The 12584-nt window shown below is 33.1% G+C and overlaps 1 protein-coding gene across 1 annotated transcript; it reads right to left on the reverse strand.

Moving 5' to 3' along the window:
* Positions 1 to 670: 670 nt before the first annotated feature.
* On the reverse strand, positions 671 to 9881 carry LOC120280353 (sodium/calcium exchanger NCL1-like). The gene is made up of 7 exons (XM_039287171.1): positions 9427 to 9881; positions 7733 to 7921; positions 3919 to 4100; positions 2917 to 3062; positions 2574 to 2841; positions 2186 to 2488; positions 671 to 1157 (listed from the first exon to the last, which is right to left on the reverse strand). The coding sequence occupies exons 1-7, from the start codon at positions 9848 to 9850 to the stop codon at positions 909 to 911; spliced, it is 1761 nt and encodes a 586-aa protein (XP_039143105.1). The 5' UTR covers positions 9851 to 9881; the 3' UTR covers positions 671 to 908.
* Between the last annotated feature and the right edge of the window lie 2703 nt (positions 9882 to 12584).

Consider the following 12584-nt stretch of genomic DNA (forward strand, 5'->3'; position numbering starts at 1 on the left):
TAATTAAAGGGGTACATAAAAACTGCTATCAAGACATTTAAAAAAAAAAAAAACCTATTAAAAAAAAGGAACATGTCAAACAGAGAATATTTTAAAATTTAAAGATTAAACGAATCATAAAAGAGAAAAAAAAAATTAATCAAGAAATCGCAAAGCAAACCAACTTCTCATCAACAAAGTTCATCAAGAGAGACAAACAACAAATGATTGCACAGAAAAGGATATATTAAACAAACTAAAAACAAACAAACATAAAGATGAAATATAAGTAACACAATTGATTACAAAAATAACCACAACCGATAACTGACTTCTCATCAACAAAGTTCATCAAGTCATGTTTCATATTATTGGTTAAAATGAGCCATTTCATCCATCATCTCCACCTTATTTTCGCTTCTTCAATTATCTCTTTTGGTAACGGAGAAAATCCTCACACTGATTGAACATTTTTGTCCACTATACTGAACCGTAAGGAGGGAAATTGAACCCTCTAGTTAATTCCTAAAAATTGCACGAGTCCTAAAAATTAGGACCAATGTTTTGACCTTCCAACTATTTGACCGCCATACACAGCAAATTTGAATCACAAAGTCTACTTGATAACACAAGCAAGCCATCAAACTAACCAGTGACATATCAACAGCAGCAGCAGCAAAAACAATAACGATAAAGCAAACAAAAAGCGCAAAACCAATTTCTATATATTAGCATGGCCATGGATGGATACAAGTAAAAGTAATGACCATACTTAACAGTTCAACCAAACATTCAGTGTCAAGAGTGACCATAATTTTACATCAGCGTCCAAATCAGCGGAACACTTAGAAAGGAGATAAGCACAAAAAGCATTCTTCATCACACGCTAAAATGATAAAATTAAATCCTCCGATGACAATTTCAGATGCCTATGACCACCCAAATACAAAATCGAGGACATAAACCAACACGAGGGAAAATGGGTAGAGCAGGTATGCCACAAAGCATGTCCAGAGAGGGAATGTGGTGCGAAAACTTGTGAAGAGAGCCATGACGATGCAAACAATTAGGATGACCAGCACTTCTGAAGAAAAGTCCCACGTAAGACCTCGAATATAAACTAGAGCCAAGAAAATAGCCAAGCAAAGTGTGTTGTTCATAGTCACACCACCATATATCTGCATCAGAACATAAAAATCGATGTTGAAAGTAGGGCTTACACACTGAAGAACAAGTCAATAAAGGTGTGACACGACTTTCAAAGATGAGCATTAGGATAAGAGAACAATCATTTCTCGTACCCCATAGCTATTTATGAGTGAATCAAAGAAGTATTGATCAATCATTTCTTGTACCCCATAGCTATTTATGAGTGAATCAATGAAGTATTGATCATACATGGCACAGGAAAAAAAAATGTTAATGGCGGTTAATGAATTTGCTATTGATAGAGAAATAGTATAATCCTGCTGAGAATTTATGACATTTATGCAGAAAATAGTATCAGGCATAATATAGCCAATCACATAATGGACTCAATGCAGAATAAGATAGTGGTGTTTACACAAACTAGCCTTTGCAGCCACCTTAGAAAACATATCCACTGTATTTCACTAAACAATTTCAGGAGCATGGTGTTCTTCATCTATCCTAAGAATTATAAATTAGTACTTCGTGGATAAGTAAATAAGCTTTATATTGACTGAAATGAGTCAGGTCAGCTGAAATACTTAACAGTTTTAACTTTTAGTTTTGAAGCCTAAAATAATCAAGATTACATAGCAGAAAGGAAATCTAAAGCCTCATGGAAACAACAGTGAAGAGATGCTTGTTTGAATTCTTTGAAATCTATTTCACACTAGTGGCACCACAAACATGTACTCCAAGCAAACGTAAAATAGAAGTGACCCAGAGGATGACAGGCATGGAACATCGCCCAATCAACAGAACATATGACATTTATGCACCTAGCGTCACACGTTCAGTCAGTCTATGGTGTAACATAATATAACAATCTATAAAACCAAATGCTTCCATTATAATCAGAAGAAGATAATCCAATGTTGGATATTATTGGTGGATCATGAATGCCATAGAACACAAACAAACTTCTGCAAGAAAAAGTTACATCCGCAAGGATTACATGCTTCAGAAAAGTGATTCTAAATTTAATATCCAATTTTCAGTTAGTGTTTCAGAAACAAACCTCAGAGAATGTCAGTGAAGATGTTCTCTGCTTCTTTCGGCTGGCGAAAATGAGTGCTGAAACTGCCTCACTGGAGTTCGTAGCCAATGGCATTGCAATGAACGAAATAAAGAAAGAGGGAATGTTTGTTGCAAGTGAGAAATTGTCAACAGCACCCACCAGTGGATCAGCAAATACAGCAGCAAGAACAGTGCCCAGAAGTAATAATAAAAGAGCTTTAATACAGGTGTAAGTGGGATTATCAATATTCTCTACAACTTCATCGCTCTTTTCAACCAACGAGTTATGTTCATCCCTAGTTTTCTGCAAGAATATCATGAGCACTGTGAGATATATCATACGGAAAGTTGAACTTCAAAGGCATCTCACAAGTCTATATGTAATATACCATGTGGAAGTCATGTATGAACCTCTGGGAGAAAACACCAGAATAGCCAACAGTATGTTTAGCCTCTAACAGCCATTTTGAAATTCCTTGTATAAATTCCCCTTCTTCGATCAAGTCATTGCGTGAGGTGTCAAAATCATCCATAACTTTATCCACCGCATCATCCTTATCCAGGTCCATTTCATCAAATTGGATGCCTATAATGAGTGCTCTTAATTCATTGCGTGATATTAAGTTGTTTGCATCCAAATCTAGTTTGTGAAATAATCTGTAGATCAACATAATGGATAAAATTAAAAGGTTATAAGGGTAGTGACAGAACAAGCTTCTGAAAGAAACTCACTTTCTTATAACATGCACATTCGGTTCCCCATCACTGTCAAATAGACGGCCAAGAGACTGCATTTGAGCATGTCTTAGGATTCCGGATATTACATGCTTATGCTTCGCATACGCAAGTCTTCTCTTCTGAATCCAAGGCTGAAAGACCTGCTCCACATACAGTTACATAGTGAAAAAGCTTCTTTATGAAAAGATAAAATAATTGATGATTGCTTTCGACATTTGCATGGTGCCACATGACCACTAGACAACCATTTATCTTTTTTATTAAAATGATCCACTAGCAAATCATTTATCTTTTATTTTTCCCAGCTTATAAATACCTGCAGTTGACAAATTCCCATATATCTTTATGCATTAAGTATAAATAGAAATCAATTATATTTTAGAAGTGTGTAGCATCATTCATTCATATGTATGTCACACATCGTTGTATTTCATGTTTAAAATTTTATCTGATCTAGTGACTTAGCAAATGTGTCGAGCTATTTTCTGTGATAGGACTTTTTACTAACATCCGGAAATGAATTTTGCTAGGAGAATATATGAGACCAGGAAGTTAAAATATGAGTTTTAAAATCCCAGTCTAATTTTTAAAACACCGATGACTACAAGATTACAAGAGGATCACATCATCGTTGGTTGTAAGCAGTGATAGTTATAGAACCAGTACAAATTTTGTTTTGGTAAAATTATTACAAACATGGTTGAAGCAGTCATCCCCATATTTAAATGAATGTCTAAAACGAAGTTCCATTTCCTTATTTCTTAATTGACAGACTTAGAAGCAATCTTATTTCACACCAGCCATTTATGCAACTAAAAGCAGATTTAGCCATTTGTAACCTTTAGAATTACATCTTTTGATAATGAAGTGAATAAAAAAAATTAACAGTGAATATTGTATAAGATCAGCTATTTGATAAGAGAAAGTGATGCAAAATGATGTTTAAAAAGAAAAACAAAGTGAAACCCGTAGAGAGAGACTTGACATAAACAATACCTGATAAAGGCAATATGCAATGATAAGCCCAGCTGAAACAATAAGAGAAATCAAGACTGCTATGCGTCCTGCGGAAGGAATTTTGAAAATTAGGGGTATTTGCACAATAATGAATGGAACAACGGATATGGCCATGATCTTTGCAGCATGGCTAGTTGGCAAATCAACAGAAACCCCAGAGCCTGCAAACATAGGACAACAATTGATTAATCAAGAAGAACCAATACAAGACTGCATGGATTGCTAAAATTAAAGAATGAAAAATAAATCGGCAAAAACATATAATTCAAGATAATGTAAAATCTATGATAAATAGGAGTGGTGAAAATATGGCTCCCAGCACCTTTTAAAAAGAACCAAGTACATAAAGCAATAATAAATAGGGCCTTTTGCAGGTGTACCCCTGAATAATTTTGAAATTGCATATTTGCCCCTGAATAAAAGTTAATTGCATATATACCCTTGAATAATATATATAATTGCGTATATACCCTTGTGGTTCAAATTAGTTAAAAAACCATCCGTTAACAAACAACCGATATATAAAATTACTATCATGCCATTGCATATATATCCTTGAAAAGTTTTTTTTAAGTTATACAAAGGTTATTTTAGATCTTTTGTATATCTTAATAGTTAATCAAGTTTGATTAACGAAATCTAACAATAGGAGCATATTGGTAATTACCTATATTTTTCAGGAGTATATACAATTATGTTTTTTCTGAGGGTAAATATGTAATTATAGAATTTTTGAGGGGTTTATAACCAATTTTCACTAATAAATAATTTCTCAGCTACCATCACTTCTCGAGATGCTTGGAGAACTAGATAATTGATTTTCCAAGAACTTAGTCCTACCAGATTTTTATTTTAGCCGAGAAGTAATTAGACATTTCCAATGGGTTTAGGCTCAAGTTTGGCTTGCCTGCTTTCAACCCATGCCACTCTAACTCATTCAAGTTGGGTTAATAGAAATATATAACATCAAAAGTAAGAGTTTAAGGAAGAGAAGTAATAAATTGATTCCATCAGGAACAAACTCTTTCCTGATAAAGAAAATATACTACTGTAGCCATTACAACTATGAGATACACTTGATTTGAACCATAGACATTATATACATGAATATGACAGATTTAATAACATAAATATATTGTAATGTTGATTAAAACCTGAACTCTGCCCCTGTTATTGTTTCTCCCTATTTTAACTGGTTAAAGTGTTTTACAATATGTTGATAAATGGATTACCCTCTCAAACAGGAAGCTTAAATTTCTCCTCTCACAAATGCAAACTGGAAAACATTGAAAAAAAAAATCCAGAGAAAAACTATCCAAAATGTCTATCCCAATCATTTCAATATAACTTCTTCAAGTGTAAAAAGGACCCATAGAAGCATGAAATATCATTAATGAGAAAATAAAATACTGCTATGGATATGTAGAATCCTTTTAGTATAGTAAATGCTCTTATATTGTGACTACAGAGATCATTAGCCACTATTCAGTACATGGTTGATATAAACAGAAAGCGTAGGGATGGGAATTTATACCCGTACCCGTACCCGGTCAAAGAGGGTAATACCCTCTTTGATTGGGTACGGGTACGGGTAAAGGTATTACCCGTTATTTTTTGAACAGGTACGGGTCGGGTAAGGGTATGCCCCTACCCTACCCTTACCCTTACCCGTTGAAGAGAGTACGGGTAAAACTCGTACCCATACCCTTACCCTCGCATATATATATATATATATATATATATATTAAACTAAACATTTACCCACAATTACCTAAGATCTATTTTCATAGTGATTAATTTGAAAATAATACTTCAAATTTTCTCTTAATATATTGTTTTAAATTTTATTTTTTACATTTATATTTAATAAAGTATAATATTATCAAAATTAAATTTTGGATATATATTAAGAATTATAATTAAATTAAAAAATAAACATTATAAAAAAATATTAAAAATAATGTTATAGTAATTTATTCTATAAATTATAAGAACACCCTGAAAAATAAGATACTAAAAAAAAATCAATTGGATATAACTTATAAGAATTACTTATAATGTTTTTTATATTCAAAATCTTACTAGACATTTATAAAATTTGAAGCTATATAAAATATAAATACTAGATATATGACGAAATTTAAAACAAAAACCAAGATAGTCAAACATAAACAAAAAAAAAAGGGTAGAGTTACCATTGAGTCCTAAATAGACGCCATTTTTATGTGATTATATAATTTAAGATAAACAAATATATATCAACTTGTAATTTTGAATTTATGAACATGTGTTTAAAGATTGTAATGTATAATTAATTTATTATTATTATTATTTAATTCGATAATTTGAATAACGGGTAAGCGGGTACCCTGCGGGTAAGGGTAAGGATATGATTTTTTTTACCCTGAAGGGTACGGATATGGGGTAGGGGTTACGGGTACGGGTAAGGGTTTTGACATACCCTACCCATTGCCATCCCTAAAAAAGCGAGAACTTATTTGTTCTAACCAAAAAAAAAAGAAATTTTTTCCATAAGAATAGGCAATTGCTCTTGTGAAAACCATAGTTGTTTACATAGCACAACAAGTCATTGTTATTTTCTTGATTATAGGGCAATATATGAAAAAAAAATTGATTTTTACAACGTACATTAACAATTGTCCTTTTAGCAATCATCCACTTTTTAGTGGTATACAAGCAATTTTCTCAAAAAAATAAAAAAAAAAAGAGGTGTGATCAGCTAGTTACTGGAAGTTGCTCTATCCTACATTTGCATAAGAGGCTGCAATCCTTATACATCTTTCATTTAATCATAATCTTCACACTATCCATTGCAACAACTAACATGATGATACTCCAGCATCAAACACCTTATTCATTTACCATTTGCTAAAGAACAAACTGATCAAATTGAACCATGACAAATCACTAGTTAGCCTTCTCTCTATTAATTTAATCATCTTGGTACGAGTACATAACTCTGAGACTTTTTTCTTATCAACTTGAATTTTTAAATTGGATTAGTTTGTTTGCCACGAGTCAGTTAAAAGGTATAGCACAAATCAAAGCAACACATTAGAGCTAACTAAGTTTCATACCTGTTAATTCACGTGTGTTTTTTTTTCCAATCTAAAAATCAACTGTGTATTCAAATAATGAGCTCCAATGAATTCATTACCATTCACTGTAACTAAAACAAAACAGGGAAAGACAACACTAGAGCACATCAAACATAGAGTAGAAATTGATTCCTGAAAAACAAGCCAAGTTTTGATCCCATGATGAAATTATCAAATTTCTAGGATAAGCTGATATTTCACCTTCTGCATTATGCAGATTTCAGAATACACACTGAAATCTGCATGGAGTAATAAAGATGTTCCTTCATTGAACCTTGTTAATTTAAAACTGATAATGATCATACCAATCATGTTTTCATTTATTTCCAATGGAAACTCCTTTCACAGTTATGTTAACATGTATTGCTATGGTGCTCACTCATCCTAGAAGGTAAAAAACATGATTTTTCCCAACTCAACTACCCAGCCAAAATTCACAGTAAGGGCAATGAATGACATGCAATAATCAGCTCTTAGATTCTAATTTTTATGGGAAAGCACCAAATCTACATATTTATATATATATATATATATATATATTGATCTCTATAATTCTCTAAAATTTTTGCTTTAGGGCTAAACAGATTATAAGCACTGTCAAGAGTATATAACAAAAATTAAACAAAAATTCTAGACTAAAACTGTGAAAATATACACAAGAATGGAATATATACCAAATAGGCTGAACCCTTTTGTATCTTGCAAATCCACTGAAGTTGAATTCTCTGAAAGATCACACTTCCCAACAACAATGCAGGAACCCCATAGTACTGTTAGAAGCATGACTGTGGACCCAGCAAGCAGGCCCATTCCAATTACGACCTGAGACTGAGCAGTCTCTCTACTCCCAGAAAGTCCAGACACTGAAACGAAACATGATTTGTTATGCAACTATATAGATATCAAAGTATGACTCAAAAGTCATTCCAACATTACTTTTATAGGTCAATAAGTCATAACACAAGAAAACAAAAAGGAATAACATAAAATCACTAAACCAGTAAAAGCTGGTATTAGGAAGCCTAGAATCAAGGGTAACATGGTAAAAATATAAATAGAAGTACCACTTGTTCATGCTTCCTAGTGTTATTTCTAACTTAATGTTAGAACATGTGATGCAGCTGCCAAAATACTAAGAACTATAGCTTTAACATGTCAAGCAGTTCAACCATTGAAAGCTATAGAGGCTTCAAGGCAAGGACTTCTTTGGAGTTGAAGATTAGAATTATCTGCATAGCTGTCCTTTTACAAAGGTGTTTGGAGCTTTTTGGAAGTCTAGCATTCTCATCAGCTTAGACCTATGGTATTGAGCTAGATACAACTAACAATTTGCTAGGTCTACAAATTTAAACCATATCTTCTTAAGATGAGAGATAACATAATTTGCTATTAGTCAAGCGTCAAATGAGTATTACTAAAGTATAATTAACAATTAGCATAGTAAAGAAAAATCCAATTAATCTTCCATTTTTTTAATTGGAAAAGATTAAACTGGAGTCCTATATAACCAATGACTCTAAGTATATCAACAAAAAACGCAATGCTGCACTAGAAGTCTAGAATTGAATGACAAAATCACAAGATTACATTACTCCATTCCTCTACTTACAACATTATTGCTTACAATAATGTCAAAGAAAGAAAAATATAATATAGCCAAGCTCAGATATAGATGGTTAGCTCAAGACAAATTCAGGCATGGCCTTATCATCATCTAAATTAGTAAGGCAACAATCAAAATGATGAACATCATCCCTTAAAACTCTTTTTCCACCACTCAACTCTAGGCTATTCAAACTTAAGCATCACACACGCCACCTTATACAAGCAACCTTGATATCTAAAAGATTTTGCAGTTGGTGAAACCCAATGACTGAAAATAAAAAAGTCAAACCTTCTGCACTATTCCTTAAAGAAACTCAGTTGACAGCTTTAAGACGGTTATAGAGAAAAGGCACAGAAAAATTGGAACCACTTTGGAGAAGAAAAGAATAACTAACAAGAGAATGAGATTCACAGGACAAGAATTCCCTCATTTAAAGTTCTAATTTTTCAGAAAAGTGTTTGGGTCACCAGTTGGCAAAAGTTGCTCCCATGTCTATGAATGCTCATGCATAGACCGCTACATCCAACCAACAAAATCCAAAGGATACGTATTATGTAATTCAATTCTGAGCAATTCCGTAACAAAAACAAAAAAGAAAATTCAGAAATTTTTTCTAGATCTCACCAATCTCCAGTGTTCATCATCCTTTTCTGGATCGATAAAGACTGAAACCAAATCTCACTCTTCGAACCATCCAGCCGCTCATCAAACAGAATTCAAGCACAAAATCAGGAAAAACAAAAGAATGAGAGAATAAAATACCGAGAATGAGCATGGCGTCAGGAAGGGCACCAAGGATAGGGAGAAAGAGACCACCCACGATACCAGGACCAAGGATCTCCAACAAAAGCTCACTCCCGGTGGACAGGAAAGTCGCAGCCTTGAACATCATAAACCCATACACAATCACAAGGAATAGATTCCCCAGCACCGTCGTCGTGCAAGGAAGAAAACCATACGTCTGCTCACAAGACTCCTCGGCCATGAGCTTAGATCTCACGATGCTCCGTGGCAGGAGAAGGAAAGGGGAAGGGTGATCTCCGCTGCTGCTGGTGATGCCATCGGAGATCAAGGGGGTCTCCTCCGAGATAAGGCGACTATGAGCTCCGCAAGCGAAGAAGAGGAGGAGGAGGAGAGGAGCAAGGAGGAGTGGTGACCATGATGGTTGTGCTGCTCTGATGGCCATTGGTGGAAGACGAATGCTAAAAAGTGTGAGAAACTCTGGCTTGTATTTATCAACAACTTTCCCATCAAAAGGACATTTCATCACGGACGCGTTTCCCACTAACTTTATCATCAGGGGAAACGTTTGAAGAACAATAAAAGATATTTTAGAATTATTCTTAAAAAAAAATGTTTGACACACTAAAATTAAAGGTTTAAATTTTGAAAAATTTACTTTTAACCCTAAAAGTTTCAATACTTTTTACATAGACGTTTTGATATTTGAATTTTTGAGACAGTCAGTCTTTTTTTTAAATACGTTTTTTTCTTCATCATAATTACTGCAGTTCACTCTATTAATTTATTTTATTTTACGACATGTACTTTCTGCTTAGTAATTATAATTTTTATTTAATATTGCGTATTTATATGTAATCACATAAGTTTTCACTTAGTATATTATTTTTTTGTTTAATATTTATTTTTTTAATTTAACATTTTACATTTTGCGTTTAATATTATATGTTTCTGCTTAGAAAACTGAGGGTCATTCTTGCCATGTCAACTACTTTTATGTTAGAGTTACCAAAAAATAAACTGTTAGAAAAATAAAGATTTGTTTGGAAATACTTAAATTTAAGAGGGTCAAGTGTGCATAAAGAAAACTTTCAAGGGGTTTTGGCATGTACCAGTTAAATTTTTTATTTTATTTTTAAAATTCATTGGAATTTAAAGAAATTGATGGAATTAAGGTGCTCTTGGGATTAATTCATAAAAAAAAATTAAGAAGGGCTTGTGGTTATGAAGTATTGATTTTTAACTTTAAAATTTCCAAAATTATTTATTTTACATAATAAATTTTTTTAGGAAAAAAATAAATGTGTTTATGTGTATTTTTATCTTTATTGAACCAAAGGAAATTTGAATAGCAACTATTGCCATTGCATTGAATGCTTCCGTTTTCATTCTTCGATTCAAATTTTCAAATCTTCCCATTAAAACATAAAATCCAAGAGTCCATTCTCTGATTTAAATTTTCAAATCTTTCTATTTAAACATAAAACCGTAGATGTCATTCAGCATCCATTTTTTTTTCTGCTTTTGTTCTATTCTTTCATATGTTGAGAATTTTTGAAAGTAAAAAATATATTTGGATACACAAATTGTGCATTTTAAAATACTGCAAATACAAAACAAGCTTGGTTTGTAACTTTTTTTATCATTTTTTTCTCATATTTTTATTATCATTATATTTATCAAAGCTTATGTTTTATAATATTTTATTTAGTCGTATTAATAAACAAAAATAAAACTATGTGATTGGTACCATATGGACCAAATGCATCAAAGTACTTTTCTTAAAAAGCACCAAACACCCCTTATGAAAATTAAAAAGGTTTTAAAATATTCAAATTGTACCATTTAAAACTAGAAAATTTATACACTTTGCTTTAACTAAGTTACAATTTTATCTCTGATATAAACTATTTGATGCAGTTGATCTGGTGTAACATTCACTTGTACATACTTTTGCAATGTTGATGCTCCTAAGGTTTCATTCTCATTATTAATTATAAAATCATATTTTTTGAACTCTTCGAACATCAAGTCTTTTATTCTGTGTGTCTTAGTAAAATTATGCACACTTCAATAAACAACGACCATATAGCACTGCATGTGTAAGACTAAGCTATATGATGGAGCTTTTAAAAGGTGTAATCCCATGTTTAGTCCCTCAAATTAGGTTAGATTGCTCTTTTAATTAGGGCTGGTAACGGGGTGGGGAATCCCCAATCCCCGCGGGGACCCGACCCGACGGGGACGGGGATTCCCTGGTTCATTCCCCCCGTGGGGGCGGGGACGGGGCCAACCTGTCCCTGTTTGTTAAATGAGGGGGTTGCTATCCCCATCCCGTGGGTCCCCGTCCCCGGTTAAAAAAATAATATATATATATAAATTTTTTTAATTTAAATTATTTACAATTTTGCCATTTTTATAAATTATCTCATTAAATTTCGTTTTGCTTAAACATTTGGAGTATTTTGTTTTTATAAATTTTGAATGATTTTTTATGTTTATCATGTGTGTTAGTGTGTATTAGTATTAGATTTTTTTTTTTAAAATCAAACAAAACTTATAGATATATGGGGATCCCCGTGGGGATGGGGACAGGGAGATAACTCCCCCCATCGGGGAGTCAGAGATGGGGATTCCCCGTCCCCGACTCTCGCGGGGAGGGGGACGAGGAGACCCCTCCCCGTCTCTGCCCGCCCCGTTACCAGCCCTACTTTTAATCTCTATATTGTAATATATACTAACTGAATCCCTTTCTTATTTATGCTAATTTATCATTTTTTAAATTAAAAGATATTGTTAAAATAAAAAATTATTTTTCTCTCTCTTTCATAGACCCTCATCAGAATCCATGCTTGACCAAGGCGTAGATGGCATCGGCGAAGGCTTCGATGGCAATCCTATGCTACTCCATGGCGACCTAGATCTCTAGATCATCAAAGATTTGAAGTAGATGTGTCTTGGTCCGGCATGGATTCTAATGAGGGTCTAGATTGGTGAATCATTCTTAATTACATTGAATTATTCTTTAAACTACAACTTGTACAATTCCAAACAACTTGAATCAAATCAAGCAGTTAAGTGTCAATATGACTTCAGTGGAGACAAACATAATGTATTGCTACATCTTAGATAGTTCATTTATTTCTCTTGAAAAGATATGCGAGGTTTTGAAAATAGCA

Source organism: Dioscorea cayenensis, chromosome 17 (genome assembly GCF_009730915.1).
Source record: "Dioscorea cayenensis subsp. rotundata cultivar TDr96_F1 chromosome 17, TDr96_F1_v2_PseudoChromosome.rev07_lg8_w22 25.fasta, whole genome shotgun sequence".
Taxonomy (NCBI): Eukaryota; Viridiplantae; Streptophyta; class Magnoliopsida; order Dioscoreales; family Dioscoreaceae; genus Dioscorea; species Dioscorea cayenensis.

What these genes read in the sequence shown, in the direction of transcription:
- LOC120280353 (XM_039287171.1), bottom strand. Translation starts at nt 9,850, where the DNA reads ATGGCCATCAGAGCAGCACAACCATCATGGTCACCACTCCTCCTTGCT. An exon ending in TTGCATATTGCCTTTATCAG is followed by an intron (nt 3,063 to 3,918) that starts GTATTGTTTATG and finishes TATGTGGAGCAG; the next exon opens with GTCTTTCAGCCTTGGATTCA. An exon ending in TCATACATGACTTCCACATG is followed by an intron (nt 2,489 to 2,573) that starts GTATATTACATA and finishes ATATTCTTGCAG; the next exon opens with AAAACTAGGGATGAACATAA.